The sequence below is a fragment of the Dendropsophus ebraccatus genome, chromosome 11 (genome assembly GCF_027789765.1).
Source record: "Dendropsophus ebraccatus isolate aDenEbr1 chromosome 11, aDenEbr1.pat, whole genome shotgun sequence".
Lineage (NCBI taxonomy): Eukaryota > Metazoa > Chordata > Amphibia > Anura > Hylidae > Dendropsophus > Dendropsophus ebraccatus.
This window is the reverse complement of record NC_091464.1, coordinates 54,094,797-54,122,158: the sequence shown is the minus strand read 5'-3', so window position 1 is coordinate 54,122,158 and position 27,362 is coordinate 54,094,797. Positions and strand designations below refer to the sequence as shown.

At 46.4% G+C, this 27,362-nt stretch overlaps 2 protein-coding genes across 2 annotated transcripts in view; one reads left to right on the top strand and one right to left on the bottom strand.

Annotated features, from left to right (window-relative positions):
* The window catches only part of SRR (serine racemase), a 17,506-nt gene extending 1,188 nt beyond the window's left edge, over positions 1-16,318 (top strand). Inside the window, exons 2-8 of the mRNA XM_069945687.1 lie at positions 9,366-9,537; positions 10,372-10,486; positions 11,561-11,664; positions 12,057-12,176; positions 12,262-12,336; positions 12,897-13,106; positions 15,976-16,318. Coding sequence (XP_069801788.1) covers positions 9,370-9,537; positions 10,372-10,486; positions 11,561-11,664; positions 12,057-12,176; positions 12,262-12,336; positions 12,897-13,106; positions 15,976-16,176 — 993 coding nt within the window. The 5' untranslated portion in view covers positions 9,366-9,369 and the 3' untranslated portion in view covers positions 16,177-16,318. The remainder of the gene's footprint in view (positions 1-9,365; positions 9,538-10,371; positions 10,487-11,560; positions 11,665-12,056; positions 12,177-12,261; positions 12,337-12,896; positions 13,107-15,975) is intronic.
* TSR1 (TSR1 ribosome maturation factor) lies at positions 15,602-27,362 on the bottom strand. Its single transcript, XM_069945688.1, has 15 exons — positions 27,177-27,362; positions 24,526-24,629; positions 24,122-24,338; positions 23,885-24,019; positions 23,257-23,687; positions 22,634-22,790; positions 22,056-22,222; positions 21,125-21,324; positions 20,883-21,045; positions 20,031-20,141; positions 19,811-19,943; positions 19,503-19,619; positions 19,042-19,182; positions 17,977-18,051; positions 15,602-16,523 (listed from the first exon to the last, which is right to left on the bottom strand). Exons 1-15 carry the CDS (start codon positions 27,289-27,291, stop codon positions 16,345-16,347), a joined length of 2,445 nt encoding a protein of 814 aa, XP_069801789.1. The 5' UTR covers positions 27,292-27,362; the 3' UTR covers positions 15,602-16,344.

The following is a 27,362-nucleotide window of genomic DNA, read 5'->3' as shown; positions in this document are numbered from 1 at the left end:
CATCTACTATTGATTTAAATTTTGAAAGTTATAATGACAGAGACAGACACTTTAACCCCTTAAGGACCGGGCTAATTTTCGTTTTTGCGTTTTTGTTTTTTCCTCCTTGTGTATATAAGACCTTAGCAGTTGCATTTTTACACCTACAGACCCACATGAGCCCTTATTTTTTGCGTCACTAATTGTACTTTGCAATGACATGCTGAATTTTTGCATAAAATATGCTGCGAAACTCGAAAAAAATTATATGCGCAGTGAAATTGAGAAGAAAAATGAAATTCTTTTTCTTTGGGGGGGGGCTTCGTTTTTACGCCTTGTGTCCTATGGAAAAACTGACGTTATACATATTCCTCAAGTCGGTACGATTAAAACGATATGAAACATATAACTTTTATACTAATTGATGGATCATAAAAAAATAAAACCTTTTACAGAAAATAAATGTTCCTTAAAATCGCTCTATTCCCAGACTTAAAGCGCTTTTATCCTTTGGTCTATGGGGCTGTGTGAGGTGTCATTTGTTGCGCCATGATCTGTACTTTCCATCGGTACCTTGATTGCGCATATGCGACTTTTTGATCGCTTTTTATGACAATTTTCTGGATTTGATGTGAACAAAAATGCACAATTTTGCACTTTGGAATTGTTTTGCGCTTACGCCGTTCACCGTGAGGGATTGTGAATTAAGAAAAAAACTATATTTCGGGCGATTACGCATGCAGCGATATCAAAAATGTTTATTTCTTTTTATTTATAAAATGGGAAAAGGGGGGTGAATTGGACTTTTATTAGGGAAGGGGGTTATTTATTAATAAAAACACTTAATTTTATTCTGACTGACAGCAATTAGAAGCCCCCTGGGGGACTTCTATATACACAGCACTGATCTCCCATTAAGATCAATGCTGTGTGTATAATAGAGCACCGATCCATTAGATCATTGCTCTATTATAATGGTCTGACCATCTGAATGGATTGCCGAGCCGGGATCAGCGTCATTCTGACACTGAGCCCCGGACGACTCATTACAACGGATCTCCCCTCTGCGATCGCATTGCGGGGGAAGATCCCCTACTAGACACCAGGGAGAGGGGGCACAGTCACTATTCAAATGCAGCTGTCAGCTTTGACAGCTGCATTTGAATAGTTAATTAGCCGTCCACGGCGATCGGCCTGCGGTCCCTGGTTGCACATAGCAACCGGGGACCACAAGCTACGGAGAGGGCTCACACCGGGAGCCCTTTCTAATCCCCCTTAACGGCCACATGACGGGTATACCCGTCATGCGTCGTTAAGTGGTAAATGTTTTTATGGGAAACATTTTTGGTGACATTTTTCCTAATTTTCCATCTATATTATAAAATAATCCTGAAATCTTGCAGTATTCATTCTCACCACTAGAGCTAAAACTAAGCTGAGACTTCCTGTTGTGCCTGGGGTGATAAGAGGAGGTGCTGTAAAGTGATCTGTACAGCATTGCAGCATCATGTGACACCAGTAGATAGAGGAGACAATAGCAGCTTCCTGTGGAGTGACCTCTTCAAAGGGAATGACCTCTTCACAAGGGACAGACTCTGTCTATTGCTGTCTATGTCCATGAGGCTTACTGTAAAGCATCTGACAATAAATAACCAACACCGCACTCCTCGAGTAATATAACAGTCCATGCACATCAAGCGGATTCCACCAGATCCGTTATCTTTTTATAAGTATCGTTACTGTAAAGCATGTCACTAAAAGCTGTTAAAAACAACCCAGGCAAGATGGCAGCCCTGATAATGTACAAAAAGTGAAATAAAAAAGATTACAGTCAAAAAATATTAACAGATTAAAATAAATAAATAAAATAATAAGTTTTGTATCTGACTAATCAGTAAAAGAAAATGTAGATGACACATTTAGGTTTACACGTAGAGGATCCACAGCAGATTTCATATCAGTCTAACTAAATAACTAAACACAGCATCTAATCTACTGCAGATCTGCTGTGGATCCTGTACGTGTGAATGCACCTTACAACAAAATTGTAGTGTGACCATATCCTTAACAACGGCAATATGAAGCAAAACCTACACGGATCACTGCATAAATAGACATCTGCTGTTCAGGGCTTTAAAAAAAACTGCTAGCCACATTGGTAGCCGTATTGGTATCACACATCTTTCCCTGATGCAGATCTAACTATTAACATCAATAAAGCTTTATTTAGCCTTGATGGAGGGAAGCTGCTTATGATCAGTCCCGGGACTTGTTTAGTGGATAGGATAGTCTTTTCCTTTATGTCCGGTATTAAATCAGTACAGAACCCAGTCCTAGGTCTCTTACACCAAACTTAAAGGGAACCTGTCACCCCTCCATGCCGGGGTGACAGGCTCCCGACCCCCCGCTACAGCCCCCTATACTCACCTGATCCCGCTTCTGGATCCGGTCGGGTCACGGAGATCTCAGCCGCTGGACTCTCCGTCATTCTCTATGAGCGTTGGACTCATCTCTTAGCGCGCTCCGGGCTGCAGCAGCTGAGATCTCAGTGACCTGACCGGATCCAGAAGCGGGATCAGGTGAGTATAGGGGGCTGTAGCGGGGGGTCGGGAGCCTGTCACCCCGGCATGGAGGGGTGACAGGTTCCCTTTAAGTTTGGTGTAAGAGACCTAGGACTGGGTTCTGTACTGATTTAATACCGGACATAAAGGAAAAGACTATCCTATCCACTAAACAAGTCCCGGGACTGATCATAAGCAGCTTCCCTCCATCAGTCCCGGGACTTGTTTAGTGGATAGGATAGTCTTTTCCTTTATGTCCGGTATTAAATCAGTACAGAACCCAGTCCTAGGTCTCTTACACCAAACTTAAAGGGAACCTGTCACCCCTCCATGCCGGGGTGACAGGCTCCCGACCCCCCGCTACAGCCCCCTATACTCACCTGATCCCGCTTCTGGATCCGGTCGGGTCACGGAGATCTCAGCCGCTGGACTCTCCGTCATTCTCTATGAGCGTTGGACTCATCTCTTAGCGCGCTCCGGGCTGCAGCAGCTGAGATCTCAGTGACCTGACCGGATCCAGAAGCGGGATCAGGTGAGTATAGGGGGCTGTAGCGGGGGGTCGGGAGCCTGTCACCCCGGCATGGAGGGGTGACAGGTTCCCTTTAAGTTTGGTGTAAGAGACCTAGGACTGGGTTCTGTACTGATTTAATACCGGACATAAAGGAAAAGACTATCCTATCCACTAAACAAGTCCCGGGACTGATCATAGGCAGCTTCCCTCCATCAGTCCCGGGACTTGTTTAGTGGATAGGATAGTCTTTTCCTTTATGTCCGGTATTAAATCAGTACAGAACCCAGTCCTAGGTCTCTTACACCAAACTTAAAGGGAACCTGTCACCCCTCCATGCCGGGGTGACAGGCTCCCGACCCCCCGCTACAGCCCCCTATACTCACCTGATCCCGCTTCTGGATCCGGTCGGGTCACTGAGATCTCAGCTGCTGCAGCCCGGAGCGCGCTAAGAGATGAGTCCAACGCTCATAGAGAATGACGGAGAGTCCAGCGGCTGAGATCTCCGTGACCCGACCTGATCCAGAAGCGGGATCAGGTGAGTATAGGGGGCTGTAGCGGGGGGCCGGGAGGTTCACTTTAAGCCCCTATTCCACAGGCTGACTGACAGGAGCAAACAAGCGCTATTAGAGCTTGTTTGCTCCTCGTTCCCGGCTCGCTGCCGCCGCTATTCGACAGGGGCTGGCTGGGTGATCGCTAGATCGTCCGGGCAGCCCATAGCATACAGCAGCGGTCTGCTGCCGTCACTCCTATTCCACAGAGCGATGGCAGCAAATCATTGCTGTATGAGTCGTTTGTCTTTCAACATGTTTGAAAGACAAACGACGCAACGATCAGCCGACCTGAACGATGTTGGCTGATCGTTGCCTTCTATTCCACGGGACGATTATCGTCTGCAACGGCCGACAATCGTTCCGTGGAATAGGTCCTTTAGATCAGTGTTTCTCAACCTTTTCAGGCCAAGTACCCCCATGCGACAAGATGCTCCAGCCGAGTACCCCCAACGATGCCATCCATTAATAACATTGCCCAGGGTAGATTTACATGTACGTTTCACAGCAAAATCCACTGCGATACTCTGTACTGTTATGGCCTATGGCTCTGCATTCTCACAGAGGATTTTCAATCTGCTGCGAGAATGTAGCCGCTGCCTATTTACCTAATTAGCTGCCGGCCCTTAACAGATCATACTTACCTCCCTGTACTCCCACCTGCTTCTCTGGCTCCCAGCTCACTGACAGCCCACTCATCCAATCAGTGGCTACGGTGGGACTGTGCACTGATTGGCTGAGCAGGCCGTCAGTAAACCGGGTGCCAGAGAAGCAGGTGGGATATATCCCACAGAGATGGATATGTCCCCCTGGAGCCAGATACCTCCCCCCATGTAGTCAAGAGGCCTTCTTCTATGTAGCCAGATATCTCCCCCATGTAGTCAGATACCTCCCCCATGTAGTCAAGAGGCCTTCTTCTATGTAGCCAGATATTTTCCCTATGTAGTCAGATACCCCTTATATGTAGCAAGATATCTCCCCATGTAGCCGGATACCTCCTCATGTAGTCAGATACCTCCCCCCATGTAGCCAGATATCCCCCCATGTAGCCAGATACCTCCTCCCTATGTAGTCAGATACCCCTTATATGTAGCAAGATATCCCCCCATGTAGCCAGATACCTCCTCCCCATGTAGTCAGATACCTCCCCCATGTAGCCAAATACTTCCTCCCATGTAGTCAGATACCTCCCTATGTAGCCAGATACCTCTGCAATGTAGTCAGATACCTCCCCTATGTAGCCAGATACCTCCCCCATGTAGCCAGATACCTCTCCCCCATGTAGCCAGATACCTCTCCCCCATGTAGCCAGATACCTCTCCCCCATGTAGCCAGATATCTCTCCCCCATGTAGCCAGATATCTCCCCCCATGTAGTCAGATACCTCCCCCCATGTAGCCAGATACCTCTCCCCCATGTAGCCAGATACCTCTCCCCCATGTAGCCAGATATCTCTCCCCCATGTAGCCAGATATTTTCCCATGTAGTCAGATATCTCCCCATGTAGTCAGACACCTCCCCCATGTAGCCAGATACCTCCCCCATGTAGTCAGATATTTTCCCATGTAGTCAGATACCTCCCCCTATGTAGTCAGATACCTCCCCATGTAGTCAGATATCTCCCCATGTAGTCAGATATCTCCCCATGTAGTCAGACACCTCCCCCATGTAGCCACATACCTCCCCCATGTAGTCAGATATCTCCCCATGTAGTCAGATACCTCCCCCTATGTAGTCAGATACCTACCCCCTTGCAGCCAGACATCTCCCCATGTAGTTAAGATACCTCCTTCTATAGCCAGATACCTCCCCATGTAGCCATATATCACTTTTCCTTTTCCTCTCCATCTGGCCCAGACCACCATGATGATTTCTTGCAGCTACAATTTACCTCTTGCCAGAGAACCTGCCAAACATCTTAGGCATCACAGTTTTCCTTTAACTTCCCTCCCTTTTTCCTACCTATAGGCTCCCATACAGTAATAATTCCGCTGTTTGGTGTAATGCGCTGTAAAGTGAGTAGGTGTGTGGGTTATCCCTGTATTTAGGATCCCTCATTAAAAATAATATCCCCTTCCATGACCCTCCATATAGTAATAATGCCTCCTGCCCTGCCCCCATAGTAATGCCCACCATTCTACACCCTCCCCCTCCTGCCCCAACAAACAAAAAAAATTCATACTCACGTTATCCGCCCATGGGGGGGAGGGGTCTTCCTCTCTTCTCCAGCCTCTGAGCCACAAGGAGATTAAGGGGAGAGTAAGGTCTGAGGGGGAAAAGAAGGAAAGAGGAGGATAGAGGAGGTGAAGGGGGAGTGGAAGAGAGAGAAGGTGAAATGGGAGAGGAAGAGAGAGGAGGCGAAGAAGGGAGAGGAAGAGAGAGGAGGTGAAGAAGGGAGAGGAAGAGAGAGGAGGTGAAGAAGGGAGAGGAAGAGAGAGGAGGTGAAGGGGAGAGAGGAAGAGAGACGAGGTGAATGGGGGAGAGGAAGACAGGGGAGAGAGGAGGTGATGGGGAAGAGGAAGACAGGGGAGAGAGGAGGTGATGGGGAGAGGAAGACAGGGGAGAGAGGAGGTGATGGGGGAGAGGAAGACGGGGGAGAGAGGAGGTGATGGGGGAGAGGAAGACAGGGGAGAGAGGAGGTGAAGAAGGGAGAGGAAGAGAGAGGAGGTGAAGGGGCGAGAGGAAGACAGGGGAGAGAGGAGGACAGAGGAGGAGAGCGGTGATGGGGGTGAGAGAAGGTGATGGGTGATGAGGGGTGAGAGGAGGTGGTGGGGGTAGGGAGGAGGTGGAGGGGGTACAGAGGAGATGATGGGGGTACAGAGGAGATGATGGGGGTACAGAGGAGATGATGGGGGTAGGGAGGTGATGATGGGGGTAGAGAGGTGATGATGGGGGTACAGAGGTAATAATGGGGGTAGAGAGGAAGTGGAGGGGGGACAGAGGTGATGATGGGGGTAGAGAGGTGATGATGGGGGTAGAGAGGAGGTGGAGGGGGGGTAAGAGGTGATGATGGGGGTACAGAGGAGGTGGAGGGGGGAGAGAGGTGATGATGGGGGTACAGAGGTTAAGATGGGGTAGAGAGGTGATGATGGGGGTAGAGAGGAGGTGGAGGGGGTACAGAGGTGATGATGAGGGTAGAGAGGAGGTGGAGGGGGGAGAGAGGTGATTATGGGGGTACAGAGGTGATGATGGGGGTAGAGAGGTGATGATGGGGGTAGAGAGGTGATGATGGGGGTAGAGAGGTGATGATGGGGGTAGAGAGGTGATGATGGGGGTAGAGAGGTGATGATGGGGGTAGAGAGGAGGTGGAGGGGGAGAGAGGTGATTATGGGGGTACAGAGGTGATGATGGGGGTTCATAGGTGATGATGGGGGTAGAGAGGTGATGATGGGGGTAGAGAGAAGGTGGAGGGGGGAGAGAGGTGATGATGAGGGTAGAAAGGAGGTGGAGGGGGAGAGAGGTGATTATGGAGGGAAAAGAGGTGGAGGGGGTAGAGAGGTGATGATGGGGGAAGAGAGGTGATGATGGGGGTAGAGAGGAAGTGGAGGGGGGAGAGAGGTGATGATGGGGGTGGAGAGGTGATGATGGGGGTAGAAAGGAGGTGGAGGGGGGAGAGAGGTGATGATGTAGTGGTGCGCTGGGGGCTTCTGCTGCAGTGGATTGTGGACCGGGAGATGGGGCACCCCACTTCCACAGGCAGCAGCGTCAACCGTAGGACGAGGGGGGCCCCATCTTCCGGTCTACAAACCACTGATTGACCGGAGAGAAGCGGTGGCAGGTGGACATGGGGGGCGCCCCATATCCTGGTCCACAATCTACTGCAGGAGCCGCGGGCGGGGTAGCACCACTACCCCCTCGCAACTCACTGTCTCTGTGGCCCTGCTGGTCCGGCCGCCTGCGGGGACATCAGCCTGCCGCCGCCGCCGCATCTCCTCTCCGCCGGGTCACCTCAGGCAGCCTGTTCGGGATTCGTCCCCAGGCTGCCGCATATCCTCCTGGAGCCCCCGGCTGGACGCTGCAACCCGATCCGGGAGCCGCGGGGGAAGAGCGTGAGGCTCCCGAATCGGGTTGCAGCGTCCAGCCGGGGGCTCCAGGAGGATATGCGGCAGCCTGGGGACGAATCCCGAACAGGCTGCCTGAGGTGACCCGGCGGAGAGGAGATGCGGCGGCGGCAGGCTGATGTCCCCGCAGGCGGCCGGACCAGCAGGGCCTCAGAGACAGTGAGTTGAGAGGCTGCTGGTTTGTATCCTCGGACTTCATCCTTCCCCCAGCAGCCTCACCATGTCCTGTACAGAAAGCTGGTGAGGCTGCTGGGGGAAGGATGTGAGAGCAGCGGCGGGGATAGGTGCCGGGACACTGCTGGGTGATAGCAGTGTCCCGGCACCCAAAATATTTTTTCCCCCCACCTCCCGGCGTACCCCCTCAGCCTGCGGCGCGTACCCCCTGGGGTACGCGTACCGCAGGTTGAGAAACACTGCTTTAGATCACTATAAGGCTAGGTTCACACTGTGTAGAAATGACAGATGTCTTTTATAACCGCCATCATTGTGCAAATAACGTTCTTTATTTGACCCTGGAGGTATCAGTACTGAACCGCCGCGGTCCCGGGTGCTGCATGTAGCCTGGGACCGCAGCTATTAGCGGGCACAGCCTGATCGCTGTGCCCGCTAATTAGATAATCGGATGCTGCTGTCAAAGATGACAGCTGCATCCAATTACCTGATGCAGCCATTCCCTGGTGTCTAGTGGTGGAGATCGCCCAGGGGGGCTTCTAGTATAAGTGTAAAAGTACAAAAAGTGTCATTAATAATAAAAAAAAGCCCCCTCCCCTAATAAAAGTGTGAATCACCCTCCTTTTCCCATGTTATAAATAAAAACAAACATGTTTGCTATCGCCGCGTGCGTAATCGGCCGAACTATTAATTAATCACATTCCTGATCTCACACGGTAAATGGCGTAAGCACAAAAAAAATCCCAAAGTGCAAAATTGCGCATTTTTGGTCGCATCAAATCCAGAAAAATTGTAAGCGATCAAAAAGTCGTATATGCGCAATCAGGGTACCGATAGAAAGAACACATCATGGCGCAAAAAATGACACCTTACACGTCCCCATAGACCAAAGGATAAAAGCGCTATAAGCCTGGGAACAAAGCGATTTTAAGGAACATATATTTGTTAACAATGGTTTGAATTTTTTACAGGCCATCAGATACAATATAAGTTATACATGTTATATATCGTTGTAATCGTAACGACTTGATGAACATATAAAACATGTCAGTTTTACCCCAGGGCAAATGGCGTAAAAAAAAAAAAACCCTCCAAATAAAAGGAATGCGTTTGTTTTTTTTATTTCACCACATTTTGAATTTTTTTCTGGTTTCGCAGTGTACTTTATGCAAAAATTCAGCCTGTCATTGCAAAGTACAATTAGTGACGCAAAAAATAAGGGCTCATGTGGGTTTCTAGGTGAAAAACTGCAAGTGCTATGGCCTTTTAAGCACAAGGAGGAAAAAAAAACGGACAACAATAACAGACATTATTTGCGCAATGACAGACGTCATTATGAAAGACTGCCATCATTTCTACATAGTGTGAATCTAGCCTAAGGGTTTGTAGTAATTTAAAGGGAACATTAAAATGCCAATGCAGTCTGCAGGCAGCATGTTATACAGCAGATTATAGTATGGTGACTATGGTGCTCACTCCGCAAAGTTTTGTTGCAGGGATTTACTGGGTCACTTTATTGTCTGTTTTATTTGAGGACCATGAATCCCCCATACTGTGTAACATTAGGAGATGTGCAGGAAGCTCACAGACAGATCCAAGGCTTTCTCCATCCAACTCCAGTGATGACGTCTTCCAGTCTGGATGCATTGGCGGCACGCAAGCTCTTCTTTAAATGTGAATTACTGCAGAAGACGGGCTCATTCAAGGTGGTTATATTTATCGAGCATGACATTAATGGGAAATTCTACAAGTTTGTCTGCCCATAGACATCACAGGGCAGGGATCTGCAGTGAATCCACCATGTGTGTTTGTTTGTACCCTTAATGTGACTTCTGGTGCTGCGTGGTTTTGCTGATGGCTTTGTAGTCGACCCCCCCCACACACACACACACATACACTACCCCACCAGCCCCCCCCCCCACCAACACACACATACATATACTACCCCACCAGACCCCCCCCCACACACACACAAACACACACACACACTACCCCACCTGACTCTCCTCCCCCCCCCTCCACACACACATACATACACTACCCCACCAGCCCCCCCCCCCACACAGACACACACACACACACACACACACACACACACACTACCCGACCTGACTCTCCTCCCCCCCCACACACACAGGCACACTACCCTATCTGGCACCCCACACTCATACACACTGCACACGACCCCCCCCCCCCCCCCCCCCACACACACACACACAGGCACACTACCCTATCTGACACACACACACAGGCACACTGCCCCCATCTGGCAAACACCTAAGGATGCTCCGCAATGATAACCTGCTACAGTCCAGTTGTTTAGGTTTGTGCTGTGTAAATAGTAGACCGCATTGTAGTATAAATAGACTGCTTTGTAGTATAAATAGTAGACTTCAGCTGTATACAGCAAATAGTACTGAACTATACAGACTGTATACTTTTTTTATATTGTGCTCCATAATGCATGTGCATAGCCCACCTCCAATATGCCTTCACATTCTACATGTACGGTTACTGTTTTTTGTATCTGTTTGTTCCAGATTCGAGGTGCACTAAATGCAGTTAAGAGCTTACCATTAGATACATGTACTGCAGTCGTGACTCACAGCAGTGGAAACCATGGACAGGCACTGGCACTGGCAGCACAGATTATGGGTAAATATTCAAGCAGTTTACATTAGCCTAATGGTTAATGCTTCTGAGGCCATAGATGCAATTTCAGCATCTGATCCAGGGCCAACCAAAACCAGCAGTGCATTGAAAACACAGAAAGGATCTGTTCCCACACTGTTGAAATTGAGTGGATGGCCGCCATTTAATGGCAAATTAGTTGCAGTTATTTAAAAATAATGGCCATCCACCTACTTTCAACATCTTTGGCAGATAATCTGTCAGAGAATCTTTCTGTGTAAATGGACCCTAATGCTGGGTTTACACAGAACGATTATCGTGGGAATTTGCACGATAACGTTAGAATTTGAACGATAATCGTACGTGTAAACGCAGCGAACAATCGAACGACGAGCGAGAAATCGTTCATTTTGATCTTTTAACTTGTTCTTAAATCGTGGTTTGCAAAAAATTCGACGATCGTTCCATGTAAAGTCGTTGTGAAAGTACAGCCCCCCGCTCATCCGCAGCCCCCTGCGCCGCCCGGATTGCCACCCCCGCCACGGCCACGAACATACCTTACCTGCTCGGCGTAGCGGGTGTTTAAAATTCCCGGCTCCCCTCTTCAGTGCATTGATTGGCTGAAGAGGGGCCATTTGAAATTCCTGGCTCTCCTCTTCAGCCAATCAATGCACGACAGCACTGATTGGCTGAAGAGGAGCCATTTGAAATTCCTGGCTCTCCTCTTCAGCCAATCAATGCACTGAAGAGGGGAGCCGGGAATTTCGAACACCCGCTACGCCGAGCAGGTAAGGTATGCTCGCGGCAGGGGCGATAAGAGCAGTGGCGATCGGGGCGGCAGGGGGGGGGGGGGCGATCGAGCCGGCGCAGGGGGCTGCGGATAGGCGGGGGGCCGGGCTGCGGGCGATCTTAAAACAATCGCAAAACGATTATTCCATACAATATATCGTACTGTCTAAACGCTGATTGTTAGATTAAAAAAATCGTTACTCCGACATCGTTAATCGTGCGATCGGGCCAATTATCGTCCCGTGTAAACCCAGCATTAGACTGCATGGAAACCCAGAGTGTCTCCAGCTTTTTCTCTTTATCTTCTAGGCATTCCTGCACATGTGGTAGTTCCAACCATAGCTGCACAATGTAAGAAATCTGCTATTCTTGGGTATGGTGCTCTGATTGTAAACTGTGAACCATCGGATAAGGTAATTTGGGCAGACATTTATTGTCATCTTAATATGGATAACCTTGGATGTAACTAAAATTTCCACAGCTCTAAGAATTGTGATCTATATGGTTCAACCAAACATTACTTCCTATAGCGTTCTCTCAGAATGAAAGATGCTCCTGTATTCACAGTTTAAAGGGATATTCCAAATAAAAAGAATTGACCCCCTCTACACGCTCCGCCGCGGAATTCCACCCTATTTTCTCAATGTGAACATACCATTAATGCTGAATAGATCTGTCAAAATGTTTGGGGTCAGCAATGTTATCTGAACCCAAACACTTGACATTTGATTCCCTGCGCTTACAGAAGTTGAATGCCAGTGATTTTGACTTCATGTCCTCTTACTTATGACATGTTTTGCCCAAGTCTCGTGCAGAAGTGGCTGCTAAAACAGTACAGAAAACCGGAGGTGTTTTGATTCATCCAAATCAGGACCCAGCAGTCATTGCAGGTCAAGGAACTATTGGACTTGAAGTCTTACAACAGGTATTACTTGACAACTATCACATTATATGTTTTATTAATAGTCATATTTTGGATTTTTTTTTATGTGAATTGTTTTAACTGATAGGTGCCAGGACTGGAGGCCTTGGTCATACCTGTGGGTGGTGGTGGTATGTTGGCTGGAATAGCTGTTGCTGTTAAGGTAAGAGTATAGCAATAATACGATCTGATTCATGGTCAACATGCAAAAAAAAAAAATCCACCTTAACTGACCAGCCAAAGTTCTGCTGAACCAAACTTGGATCGTCATAGGGTTCTATAGTGATCTAAGTTCACTACTAGAGGTAAGCGCGACTCAAGCATTCTCAAGTCTCATTGTTCACTCAAGTCTAATTGTTCGGCATTCCAGTACTGGTGGCTGAAGAAGTTGGATGCCTCCCTAAGGAGTCCAGGAAAACATGGATATACCTGTAGGCTATAACCATGTTTTTCTAGACTTCCTAGGACTGCATTTAACTTCTTCAGCCACTGGCATTCAAATGCCAAACAACCGGCTTTGAGCATGCTCTAGTAATAATATGTAACTGCACCTTAAAAAAAAAAAAAAAAAAAAACTTCCCGCCAATGACAAAACTATCTAAAAGAACGTTCTGTAGCTGTAAGTGTATTAAATCATTACCACTTTGGTAGCAAGGTGCATGCTAGGCCAGAAGCTCATATACATGGTACTATTTTTGCGCTCACATGGTGTTTGTACAACAGGCAATTAAACCGGATATAAAGGTTTATGCGGCCGAACCTCTTAACGCGGACGACTGCTACCGCTCCAAGATGAATGGTATATTGAATCCTAATCTCCATTCTCCGATCACCATAGCAGATGGTGTGAGGACAAGCATTGGCCCCAACACCTGGCCTATTATAAGAGACCTGGTGGACGATGTGTTTGTTGTCACTGAAGATGAAATTAAGGTAACAGCTGCAGTCACATAGATACCAGAAAATCTATTTGATGGTTGTAATGTGGATTTACAGAGAAAGTTACATCACTAGGTCATAATTTGTGAGAAACACACCTATTTCTGTATATGTGCATCTGCTATACAGTAGGCTTTTACTGTCCTAGCCCAAAGGTTCCCACAACAGGTCAGGTTTTCAGGATCAGTTTCTTAAAAATATAGAAATCCTGAATGTCCCCTATCCATAATTATTTCAAATCAACACAATTTTTTCTGGAATATTCTGAAACTGTGACCTACAGAAGTATCAGTTGTCAAAGGGGTAAAATTCCGTGTTGCCCCTCTTACCTGTAGAAATCTTTTCCTGTTGCCCAGTGGGACAGCCGATTTCTCAAAAGTATAAAGGTCTAATCCAAATTGTACCGTTGTCAGTATTCCACAATAAGTGTTCTGACATTAGTCAGCCCTGCAGTTCCCAACACAAATATTGGTTGGCAGCAGGAGGCCGTGTTGCCACAGCTCGCCCCTGCTCGTGGCCACGCACATCTCCGACAGTCCCATAGACTTCATTCTACGGTCTGGCAGATTCTGCCATCCGCCTGAATCTGCCTGACCATGGAAGGGAGTCTATGGCACAGGCGGAGATGCAAGCGGGGGCAAGCTGCGAAATCTGTGGCTGCTACCAGACAACAGAAGTATATATTTAAATAAAAAAAAAAAAACTTAATTCTAATAGTTATATTACAAAGTAATAACTTTATATTAAATAGGTTGTGGCTGAAAAAAGAAAGACTAGGCACAGGGATTTTTGTGAGTAGCACATGGGGGGTGGATGCCTTACTTTCAGGTAGGGGGGTGCCTTATTTTGTGCTACTTGGTAGATTAGTCGAGGCGTCATATTGAAAGAGGATGCCATATTTTCGGGGAAACCCTAACATCTAAAAGCACATGTATGGCTGGAGCACCAAAACTCTGTAAGGAGTCCCATGTCCTAGCCAAGGGATTCTGGACAGGAGATAAATGGAGGGTTAAATGCTAGGAATCCTGAGGATCCAATGCAGAGTTGTCCTCAGCGCTGCAGGGCTAATTTAAAGCGTAACTATAATTTAAATGAAATTACTCTGTTAAAAGGCCCACGTGTTACCCTTTAAAAAGAGCCATAAACTGCGTTGATAGCTTGTGCGCTCGCTGAGATATCACTAGTTGTTTGGCTTAGAAGAAAAAAAATAAAAATTTTTCCTGGCTGACAAAGTGGGTGTGGTTTCCCCTCCCCCTCCTGCCTTATCTCCTCCCCTGCCCCGCCCTCAGCACTAGTTTATTTCTGAAGTGTGTTAGAAACCCCATAAGGGTAGCTTCACACACACCGTATCGCAGTGGATTTTCTGCTGCAGATCTGCAGCAGATTAGATCTAAATAGCTGAACACAGCATCAAATCTGCTGCAGATCCGGTGTGAGTGAGTGAATGCACCCTAAAGCACATAATTTTTAAACTTTACCCCTCAAAGAATTCAAAACAAGCTATAGGACCTTAATTAACCCTTTTAGGTGGCTAACTGAAATAAAAGCAAGTAGAGAATTGTATAAACTTTTCAACTTTCAACTTTTTTGTGTGCAAATTTTTTGAGAATGAGGAGGGGAGGGGAGATGGAGAGAGGAGGCAAGGTGGAGAAGAAAGGTCAGGGGGTGTGAGAGTGGATGACAGTGAGGGGAGGGGGGATGACAAGGAGGGGGGAGCAAAGCTCACTGGGGCGCGGCAACAGTGGCGGCAGGGCAGAGAGTGGAATTGCTCAGACCCAGGTATATAACAGCCAGCGCCAGAGGGGTACCCGCAGCCCCTCCGGCTCGGGCACACCCCTGCCCGACTGTGGCAGGGCTCCAGGACCTGTCACTGAGCATCGGAGCGGCACTGGTATAGTTGCCAGCAGTCCTGAGTATGACCCGGTAAGCCCAGCCCTGCTGTTAGCCCCACAGTGGGTGCTGGGGGCGGGGCTTACTAGGTCATACCTTGGACTGTTGGCAACTATGCACTGGGTATCATAAGAGGGAAGGGGGGGAGCAGTAGCAACGGCGGCATTGCAGAGGGCCCAGTAACATGGTGGCCGGCTCCGGATGGGTGCCTGCGGCCCTGCTGGCTCAGGGACACCCCTGCTGGACACTGGTCATCATGAATCAACATTGATGAGACTGAAGGGGGGGGACCGGCCATACCGGCGGGGAAGCCATGAAGACAGCAGCCACAGTGCCAAGGCTGGAGGGAGGGGGCGGGGACCTATTTGAGAATCCGTACAAAGCAGAGTACGGATTTTTAGGAGTGCTGGGCAAAACTGAACAAGTAACTTAGAGCCAAACACAGCTCTGAGGGGACATTCATCTGCATGTATTTCAAAAGCGGTTCACTTTTCGTTATTACTATAAACTGCAAAAATTATTATGACCTAGGCTAACTAAAAATAATAAATAAATTTTTTTTATAGTTGCGCTTTAAAGCATCACTCAAGGCAGGAGGATGTGCTGATAAAAGGCTTCTTTATTCTGGATCAACAACATGTTTTTGGGTGCTGGGTTCACTTTCTCAAGTGTATATATTATCAAAAAATATAAAATTACAAGTTATGGGCACTATATTTCTGGTGATACGCTGATCCAGGGATTATTCTGATCGCCATTGGAGTCGGGAAGGAATTTTCTCCCTGTGATTGGGCAATTGTCATCTGCCTCATAGGGGTTTTCGCCTAGTAGGGTTTCCTTAGGTTGAACCTGATGGACTAGTCTTCTTTCAACCTTATTAACTGTTACTTGAGAAAAGGCAGCAGGCAGATAAGCAGATTGCAGAGATGGCTTCATTATTACTGTAAATTCTCTCATTTCATTCCTAACGCAGAGTGCTACACGGTTGATCTGGGAGAGGATGAAGCTTATGATTGAGCCTACAGCTGGCCTGGGTCTGGCTACCATTCTGTCCAGTCGATTCCAGGAGGAAACAAAAGATATACAAATCATTGGTGTGGTGCTGTGCGGCGGTAACGTGGACCTCAGCAGCATTGACTGGCTAAAGGAACAGCTGTCACAGAGTAGCAGCTGAAGTATTGCATGTACTATGGGATATTTATCTTTGCCATGTAGAGGATAACACTACATTCTGGTTCCTTAGTTTTATGTAATTCACACATCTACAATGTCTGGATACAAAATAAATAGGTCCCTTTAAGGCACTAACAAGAGAAGGAGCAGAGATTCTCTGCCAAATGATTTATTCCATCTCCACTTCTGATGGATCAATCTGAACCTCACTCTTCACCCAAGTAACTGCTGGAGGCACATATGGGTCATAGGTCCATCTAGGATAAACACGTTTGTATAGGTTCATTAATACAGTGTCCTGGGATTTGAGCTGTCCATCAAAATGGCATTTCATGTGTCCATGAGTTCCTGGAAAAAGAAAGACAACGGAGGATGTTATATAATGTATGACCCATAACTCACACTCCGAAGTCGTACGTATGTATTCCTATGAGATGCAGCTTTAGCCTGTTCCCTTGTAATAAGGATCTCCCTGTAAGCTCTTACAAGCAGAAGGCAGGGAATCAGTGTCAAGCTGCAACTCATAGGAACATACTAGAGCCTTTGCAGATGACAGAGATATACAGCATGAGTCAGGGGAGCTTTATAACTGCAAGGAATCATTGTAGGAATTCACCTACTATATCAACTGCACTGCTGCTCCCCTAGATAAGGGTATGTGCACACTGAGTAATTCTGGCGGAAACTCTGTTGTGGAATTCTCAGCTCACGCCCGCTTGCAGACTCTGCCGGGCGTGCACGTCTCTGCCCGTGTCATAGACTCCATTCTATGCACAGGCGGATTCTTTCATCCATCCAAACAATGATAAAGTTCATTCTTTGGATGGATGAAAGAATCCGCCGGGCATAGAATACAGTCTATGACATGGGCGGAGACACGCGTGCGTCTGCCACAGTTTGTAGCGAAATTCTCAGCTCGTGCCCACTCACTGAGTTTCCCTCAATTACTCAGTGTGCACATACTTTTAGGCAGAAATGATCTCTCTAGCAGTAATCTAGGGAGACATACAGCGGAATAAGGAGAGTGGAGCTTGATGCGGAGGGGAGTGGGCTCTTAGCTGGCCGAAAGATCATGAGATAATCCTGTAGTTCACAGGAAGTTAGACAAACTAGAGAGGCAGTCATCCTAATATTCCTGAAACCATGTAATTTACTAGGAGTCTCAGTGATTACTTGTATAGATGCAAGTGAGTTGGGATAACATAAATGACACTGCTAAGATATTGCTAGGGTGTTACATTTTATGTAATTTGTATTTTCTGGAGTGCTCCTTCAAAAGGTTCTAAGCATTTTGGTGGCTCCCCAACTCTGCTTAGAGCTTCTATCAATATACAACAGTATTGGTTGTGTATAGATGGAGCCTTGTATAGGAGAAATACAGCAAGATCTCTAAACTGTTAGTAAGACTCCTGATGACATAGGAAGATTCACTGTTTACTGATTATTCTGTACACATATCCATAAGGCATATTCTATGCATTCTGTCACAAGTTTGATTAGACCTAAACATCCAATAAATCCTCTGTTGTAGATGATTTATGAACATTTATTCAGACACTGCAGATATTTTTGTACAGAAAAAAGGGACCTACACCAAAAAAAATTTTCAAGTTGTGTGAACAGTAATCACCATGTCGCGTTTGGATGGATTTTGCGGGTCACAATGCGACCCAATTCAGTTGTATGAGCAATGGAGTTGTGCAATCAGGCAATGTAACACACTGGTTCCTAGTCTGCAAGCAGAAATGCAGGGACTTTACAACTTGCCTTGGGGATAAGATTTTGTATATGAAATACTCACCTAGGGGTTCCTTGATATGTCCTCTACGACCCCATTTAGTACGCAGCTCCACAGGCTTAAACCACAACACATCATCTGTAAGGACAATAAAGCAAAGTTAGATATCTGTGGTTGCCTTCAATATATCCCATTGCAACAACCCAGATAGAAACCTTAACCCGCGCTACCTATTTAAACAAAAAGAAAAAAAGTTAAAAGCGTATTCCCATCTTATATATGAGGCATGCCACTAGGATGCAGCATCACTTTACAATCCCACCTTGAGGTTAAAGGGCCTACAGTATAGTTACTGTAGCATCCTAGGGATCTGTGACGATAAGTAACACTCCGCAGCACCCACTTTTAGAGTATTTTTTTGACAGGTTAGAGAATACAGCCAACTACCATTTTGCTAACGAGTGGTGAACGGGGCACAACACTGCATTAGGCCACATTTAGCACTCTCTGCAAACAACCTCCTTCCTACGGTCTGGGAAACTTTCTAGATTGAGGTCCCTGACATGTCCCATCACAACACGAGTCATACTTTCTCCCTAAGATCTATCTCTGCAACGGTCTGAAGACTTCCTGACCATGTGCCCAGCTTTCCCTGGCAGACACAATGACTTCTCAGCTAATGAAGACCACTGCTATCCCTAAAGGTAGGTTCATACTACGGAATCCGTGTGGAGAAGTTCCAGCGGATTCAGTCACTTGAACCGCTCGCGGCAGCGCGCATATCTACCTGTGCCATAGACACCATTCTATGGCTGGGCCAATTCTGCGTTCCGCCGAAAGAATTGACACGTCAGGAGAGCAGGTACGAGTGACAGAATCTGCTGAAACGTATTCATGAAGATTTCATAGTGTGAACCTACCCTAAGGCGAACCCTACAGAGTCTTGTCTGGATTCTCCAGCGTACACAGAAAGAGCTCTTCAGTGCCCAGCAGCAATGGTCTGAGCACAAAAAGAAAATGTTTTTGTCCTAGAGTCACCTCCTAATGTCCCCCAATGAACTGAGCAATAAACAGGATCTTACAGTTCAGTACGAGAAGGATATGTGCCATCCACATAATGTTACATACCTCTGTTGAAGAACATATAGCGCACCACTGCAGTTTTTTTCATTATCTTAAATGGATGACCGCTCAGCACCAACCTCTTGATAACTATCCTGTCTGGGTCCACACTTAAGAGCGATCCAGTGGCTATTAAATCATGCATACCTACAAGGAGGCAAACGTGCAGCCATATTACATAAAACCCCAGACTGTACTGCGCATATACAGTATACATATGTGAACAGGAAGTGTACTGGTGGATTTTTTTGAGCTTTTCCACTTATATGTCCTACCATATTAAATATTATAAATATGTCATTTCATTTCCAATATTTTCTATTGGGAACACAAGTGTTTTTTTTTTTTTTCCTTTTTGCAGACATCTTTATAGTCATACAGTATTATAGTGGTCTAAACCACAAGATAGACAGCAAAAGGCCTCAAATCTAAGAGTTAAGAATCGATGCGATGAATAATAAATTTACCATTGCTGCGCTGCTTGAACATTATTACTGAGGCCGGAGGGAAAGTAATGGGGGCAAAAACTGTGACTACCACAGCCGCATCAGACCGCAGGAACCGCTCAGATTTGTGTTTATCCGCTAAAAGAATAAAAGGAAAGACAGGTCACTAACATATCATGAGGTTATACATCATGGGAAATGCCATGCATCTATCAGACCCATATACTGAACAATCCAACAGTGTTATACAAAATAGTTAATGCTGTAAATACCCCAAAAGGAAAACAGGTAAAGGTGCAGACACTGAATGGTGGAGGGGGTTTCCTTACCAGATGTGTGCTGGGAGTAGAGTGGTGCTGCTCGGAATCGCCGAAAACCACAGTGAAATATAATTTCCTCCTTAGCCTGAACTGGTTCAGTGTTACCAGCGTGTCTCCTCACCAACATGTTCACCACAGACATCTACCAAAGTAGAAGAAATACAACTAAATAACCTGCTTGTAAAATGCTAAATTATTTTCATATTGGGATGGCAACCCCATTGCTCACCTTCTGTTCATGAGGAAGAAGTGAAAAGAGGACAAGTGGCGCCCCCTGCTTAAAGTGTTCCAACACAGAGACTGGTGCCCCAGTGATGTGTACTGTGACGTACCAGCCAACCTGCAAGGCCGAGAAAAAAAAAAAAAAAAAAGTACAGTATTAGTGTCCACAAAATACTGTATTGATTATATGTTCTATATCATCCCACAGAAAATATGCAAAGCAAATTAGCTAGCAAAAAAATAGTACAACAAATATAACAGGAGCTCTCTGGGCTGCAGTGAACACTACCTGTAGTATCTTGATCAGTCGCTTTTTGTTGTTTCGGAAAATAAAACTTCAATATGCAAATGAGCTATTAGGTGCGTTGGGTCTGGCATTTCATTACAGCACATTTAATAAAAGTCCTTTTGCCAGACAACAAAACAGCTGATAAAGAGACTAAAAGGACACATTAACCCCCCCCCCCCCAGTCAGCAATCCAGGTGGTTTATAATTGTCAAACCTGGTGGAAGACTGCCTTTAATATATACTGTATGTTCAATGATAACATGACTGCACCTTGACAAAAAGCTGATCACAAAAGTGTCCCATAGATGGATACGCCTGCAGTCTGTGGGGAAAGTGGTAGTAAGTGTTCAGATTCAGTGCAGCTTCACCACAAGAAATGAAGCATCACCCAGTCTATTCACCTCAATTAAGTGTGTGGAATGCAAGACAGATCAGGTCCTCCTGGCAAGACCTAATCTTCACTCTGGTTGTGAGACGAGGACCACCCCTCCCCCCGTGTTAACTCACAGAAGGTATGTGAAACTTTATTATGTAACCTGGTAAAAAGACAGAACAGTTACACTCTATTACCATGGCGCCTTCACTCTCCTCTTCCTCTAATTCTCTGAAAATACGTTTTCTGGTCCTGAAAAAGTCATGAAACTGGAAGATGCGAGCATAATCTCTGGGAAGATTCTCCTTGGGATCCCATGGGGAAGTGCGAAAGCTTTTCAAACCGCGATACTTCTGAAACCTAAGAACACAGATAACCATTAAAGGGAATGCAGAATTCTGGTGGACTGTTTAGTGGTGGGTTTATAAGACCCTCTTACCGGATTCTAGCTAGCTGATCTCGTGGGGTGTCCACCTCATCTGGGAACATCTCATCCTGTCGTTGCAGTTTATATTTCTCCAACATCTGCTCTTCCTCAGCTTCATCCAGGTTTTCATCATATTTGTCATCCCGAGTGCTGTCTGGGATGGTCACTGTCTCGCTCTCTTCCTCTGGCTCTTCAACACTACCTTCCTCTTCCTGACAATATAACAATGTAATGCATCGAGATATGATAAATGGATTAAACACATCAACTGATCATATGCTGCATAAGAGTACGTTCACATGCAGTGTACATGCTGCAGATTTCCTTTGATTTAAGCATGCAGGACTCCACCTGCAGATTTTCTCGCATTAAAACCAGTATAAACACTACGTGTCAACATGCCCCCTAATACCGTATATACCAACTCCTGACAGGCACGATTTTAGGGAGTTTAACAGTCATTCACTTCACACGTACCGAATTCGCAGGGGTTTCACGCTGCGAGTTTGCAGCGAAATCCACTGCGAATCCAGGTAGTGTGAACGTCTATGGGCTTACATATCCTCAGCGGAATTTTCATTCCACTGCGGATATGTAAGCCAGCCCCTTTAACCCCCCTGCAGCATGCATTACCTGCTCGGCACCGCGGCTGTGTGTGAGGCTCACGTCGGTCCCCATCAGCCAATCAGTGCTGCCGTGCACTGATTGGCTGATGGGGAGTGAGAGGAGCTGGGAGCCTCACACACAGCCGCGGCGCCGAGCAGGTAATGTATGCTTCGGGCCGGGGGCTGCGCGCGGCAGGGGGTTAAAGGGGCCGGCTTACATATCCAAAGCAGAAAATTCTGCTGCGGTTATATAACCATATAGACCTTCACTGCAGCGTGAAATCCGCTGCGAATCTGGTACATGTTAAGGTACCCTAAAGGTGTAAATGATAAATCACCTCGGAAACTACTTCATCCATAGCATCTTCCCCATCGTCATCTAGGTCGTCATCGTCGTCTTCACTATCTCCTTCTCCATCACTTTCCTCCTCATCCAAAATCCATGCTGCTTGGTAAGTAGATGTACCTTTGGGAACCTTTTTTTGTACTTTGACTCTTAAGGAACCTATAAGGAAAGTTAGAAACTATGTGATAAATGATTTTCTAAAGCCAGAAGTAGTTTACTATATACTGCAGGTAAAAGTCCCAGCAGATTCTACCTGGTGGCTGTCACAATTCTTAAAGCACAGGTGTCTAACCTGCAGCCCTCCATCTGTTACAAAACTACAATTTCAATCATACCTGGAGAGCTGCTTTGTCCAGGCATGATGGGGATTCTAGTTTTGCAACAGCTGAGGGGCCTCAGGTTTGAGACCTTTGTCTTAAAGGCACTGTATATATTCATGACTGATCCACAAGTACTCAGATTAAACTCAGTCTTAATGCAGTTCCATAATAACGTAGCTAGAAAGGTTCCAAAGATTGTGAGTTGATATAGCCCTATGGACATCATCAAAGATGCTAGCTTGGAATTTACCTTCCGCTTCCTTCAGTTCTTCCTCGGTCGGCCACGTCTGCTCGCCTTCCATAGGATCAAGAACTACCTCAGTCTGTAAAGACTCTTGTACTGATGAATCCGCCTTCATAAGAACCTTCACGTCCTCTTCCATTTTAGCAGAGTTTGCATTTTCATCCTATTAAAGCATGAATAATGGATAGTATTACGTTAAAAATTAAAAGGGCGAGGCGATCACTATGGCCACAGATTTGTTTTTTATCTTCCCATTTCTAGCCCTGCTCTAGCCAAGACAAATACCTAGTATATTCAATACCATTTTACTTTTATATCCAGTAGAAACGCATTATCCTTCCATATCATGCATATGAGATAAACGGTAGATAGGTGGAGGACCAACAGCTACAATCCTCACCGATGGCTAGTATGGGGGTCCCCTGGGCATACACACTTTCACTCAGTTCAAACTCTATTAGTTAGATTTATCACTGAAAATTGAATTTGTAATAAAAAAAAAAAAAAAAAAACTTAAGTCGCTCTAAGGGCAAATTACTCAAACATTGTAGACGTCTGCAAGTTAACACAATTAAGGAAAGAGAAAAAAACAAAAAAACAGGTTTTATGAGTTAGTCACTAAAACATACCGCCATTTCCACATCCTGTTCTTTTTTGGCCTTGGTCTTGTGGACTTGTGGATTCAGTGGATAAGGGTCAGGAGGGGAATCAATCTGCATCATCTGAAAGTCCCCATGGCCAACAATATGAATCAATCTGTTAACATTGAGTTCCTGGCCCCGGACATAGCCAGACACTTTTAATGTGCCCACCAGGCCACTCTCATCGGATGGCTGAAAATCCACTCTGTGTGCCAGCATATAAGAACGCCTGTCCCTGAACGCCAAGTGTCTCTGCTTCTGCGTGGATATTTGTCTCAGGAGCAAAGCGGCTTCTTGTGCTGTATCCAGGTGAAAGAGCTTTGCATCAGGGAATCTCTTCTCAATCACCTTACTTAGCTGTTTCTTAGTGTCATTCCTTTTCTTTACTGGGATTTCACTGATCCCCTGCACAGCGACCACTAGTACAGGAAAAGAAAAACAATGGCCATCATTGGAAGACTAGGCTAAATACATCCTATGATAAAGAGGAACAGTCTTCTAGTATAGATGCAATACTACACGCTGTGGAAGCCCTTACGGTCATGGTTACACTTCATCTTACAGGAGATAGGAGCATGATTCTATCTAGACTCATATACACTACAGACTGTCTTACCAAAACTAGGCAGGCCCTGGGCAAACAGGCATGAAAGGCAGTAGTCTCCATAACTGTCCCATCCCTCCTGGGCATCCAGGACAAACAGAAGTGTATCTGCCACCTTGGCCAAGTCCAGTAGGGAATGCAGGTCATCTGTAATGGTGGAGGGAACAGGGCACGCTTTAGTATTAGGCATTTCTACTGTAGCAGAATAGTATATTTTTAGCAATGATCTACTTTGGGGTATTTTCTTACCTTTGTTTGCTTTAACAAAACACCATCGCTGCTTCAGCTTAGGAGACACAAGAGCAAACGTGCCCCTCTTGGAGTCTTCTTCATGAAGAATATCACCCTCACTGCCTTTTACCAAATTCAACAGGCTGCTCACAGCCACATTCACATGCAGGGGAACTACAGCAACAAGGTGCGGGGGGCCATCTTTGCTACCCAAGTTGCGCTTTTCAGTCAGCACCTATAAAGATTAAGTTATACAGCTAATAGAAAGTCATAAAGATCAACACTTAGCAATACAACAGCACATGCACTATAAAGTATATATAACAACCAATGGAGGAAATGAAGCAGTGCTATGGATGTCCGATTACACACCCATACCAAATGAAGCCACAATATGACATGACTATGACTGATATACTCACAGCATCCTTCCTCTGTCTGCGGATCTGGTTGGCTTTATGTCTCCTGTCCAGTTTGCTTAAATTTTTTTTATTTTTCTTGCTAAGAACTTTAGCAGGTACCCGTCCTAATAGAAGAGAACAGCCATTTTAGTTCATATCAAGGAAAATCCTAAAGAAAGATGTAAAGTAGCACAACACAACTAGTACAGTGTGACAGGGCAGGGTGCATTGTGAACACCGATAGAAATGGCATGTGTGAAACCATGTTTTTGGGTACCGTGTGAACCATGTTTGACCATCTAATGCGAGCATGGTTCTGTGCACATGCAATGGTTGCAAGTGAAAGTATACTTCTAAACAGGCGCAGAGCGTAAGCTCCCTTGACAACCCCTTTAAACACTCTGAACTGTGTTTACAGAATGTAACTATAGTAAACATTCCAGACCATGGATGCTCTGTACCATTTTGCACTAAGCCCCACAAAGTAGAGAGGACAGTATAAACCATTAAAAAGATGTACTTTTTTTTGTTTGTTCTGTTTTTATAGCATTGAGTTGTTTAGATTTAAGACTTCTATTTTTCCTTAAAGTAAATGTACCATCAGGGCCAGGGACCTTGCTGGAGGCGTGCACACAGCTAATCAGGCAAGCCCCGTCCTGGCCGGATTTCATTGGCTGCTCCACTAAGGGCTTCCTAGCAGCCAAAATCAGACCCTGCTGGACCTCCGACCCTAATCAGAATGTTTAGTTTTAGGGTTGGTTTAGGGTTACAACCAACATATTACTTAACTATCCCCTGCCCACACAACAACCCTAACCCTCGGAAGGTTAGGGTTAAGGTTGGGGCTGTGGGGAGGGTTAGAAAATGACAAATCAGTGGGATGTAACCCTAATCCGACCCCCAATCCTAACCCTAAAACTCATGGTTCGGGTTAGGGTTGGGGGTGCGGCAGGGTCTGATTTTGGCTGCTAGGAAGGCCGGAGTGGAGTAGGGTTTCCTCCCACTGGGGGTAGGTCGGCCCGCCTCCAGTGCTTCAGCCTGGGCCTGGTGATACATTCACTTTAAAGCAAATGTACCACTTCCCTAAATAATAAAAGGGGTGCTCAATGTACTAGAGAAAGGCCCAGCGCATTGATATCCCCTCCGCTGGGTGACACAGCCAGACCTGGTTCTGAAGGAACTACGCCACCAAGGGGCAGGGTTTCAGTGTACTAGGGGCCCTGGCCCCGCCTGCAGTGCACTGAGCGGCCCTATTTGCATATCTAGAAACCTGTGGGGTACTGGGCAGTGGTCTTAAAAAAGGACAGCATCACCGGGATCTATGCACTGCTGTCAACCAGGTCATAATAAAAAAAAAAATATTAAAAAACTTAGGGAAGTGGTAAATTTGCTTTAAACTCCCTGCACAGTACTGGGTGCTGAGGCACATACTACTATGGAATTCTGCCCATGTACCATTCATCAGACAATGTACACACTCTGTAGTAAGTACTGGGTGCTGAGGCACATACTACTATGGAATCCTGCCCATGTACTATTCATCAGACAATGTACACACTCTGTAGTAAGTACTGGGTGCTGAGGCACATACTACTATGGAATCCTGCCCATGTACCATTCATCAGACAATGTACACACTCTGTAGTAAGCAGTGAGTACTGGGTGCTGAGGCACATACTACTATGGAATCCTGCCCATGTACTATTCATCAGACAATGCACACACTCTGTAGTAAGTACTGGGTGCTGAGGCACATACTACTATGGAATCCTGCCCATGTACTATTCATAAGACAATGTACACACTCTGTAGTAAGTACTGGGTGCTGAGGCACATACTACTATGGAATCCTGCCCATGTACCATTCATCAGACAATGTACACACTCTGTAGTAAGTACTGGGTGCTGGGTGCTGAGGCACATACTACTATGGAATCCTGCCCATGTACTATTCATCAGACAATGTACACACTCTGTAGTAAGTACTGGGTGCTGGGTGCTGAGGCACATACTACTATGGAATCCTGCCCATGTACCATTCATCAGACAATGCACACACTCTGTAGTAAGTACTGGGTGCTGAGGCACATACTACTATGGGATCCTGCCCATGTACTATTCATAAGACAATGTACACACTCTGTAGTAAGTACTGGGTGCTGAGGCACATACTACTATGGAATCCTGCCCATGTACCATTCATCAGACAATGTACACACTCTGTAGTAAGTACTGGGTGCTGAGGCACATACTGCTATGGGATCCTGCCCATGTACCATTCATCAGACAATGTACACACTCTGTAGTAAGCAGTGGGTACTGGGTGCTGAGGCACATACTACTATGGAATCCTGCCCATGTACTATTCATCAGACAATGCACACACTCTGTAGTAAGCAGTGATGCACAGTATTGTATGCACCGCCGCTCACAGTATGAGAGTATCCCGGCCCTGAGAAAGAACTATAGGACGATGATTGTGTAGCTAAAGGGAACCTGTCAGCTGATGGACACAGTCTGACCCCACAGACCGAGTAACGTGTCCCCATGTTCCCGGGTGACAGGAGCGCTGCACAGTATATGCACAGGGGAGGCAGGGGCTACAGGCAGCACACGTGGGAGACACATGGAGGCGCCGGGCCCGGCAGTCACGTGGTGCCCTCTCCTCTCACCCTTGTTCTCTCGATCCTGCGCTCCGCGGCCCCGGTGCCGTCCGGTCTTATGGGCCTTATTCTGCTGCTTGAAGGCTCCGGCCCGGTGTGCAGCCTGCTTCTCGCCCGCCGCCATGATACCTGCCCGTACTAGCTATGTCTTCCCGTGCCGAAAGGCCTCCGATGACGTCATGACCACGTGACCGG

Coding starts and splice junctions, on each gene's coding strand:
- TSR1 (XM_069945688.1), bottom strand. CDS start 27,291: ATGGCGGCGGGCGAGAAGCAGGCTGCACACCGGGCCGGAGCCTTCAAG. Junction 22,791..23,256: donor AACAGGATGTGGAAATGGCG/GTATGTTTTAGT, acceptor ATGCTTTAATAG/GATGAAAATGCAAACTCTGC. Junction 19,944..20,030: donor TTCTTCCTCATGAACAGAAG/GTGAGCAATGGG, acceptor CTACTTTGGTAG/ATGTCTGTGGTGAACATGTT.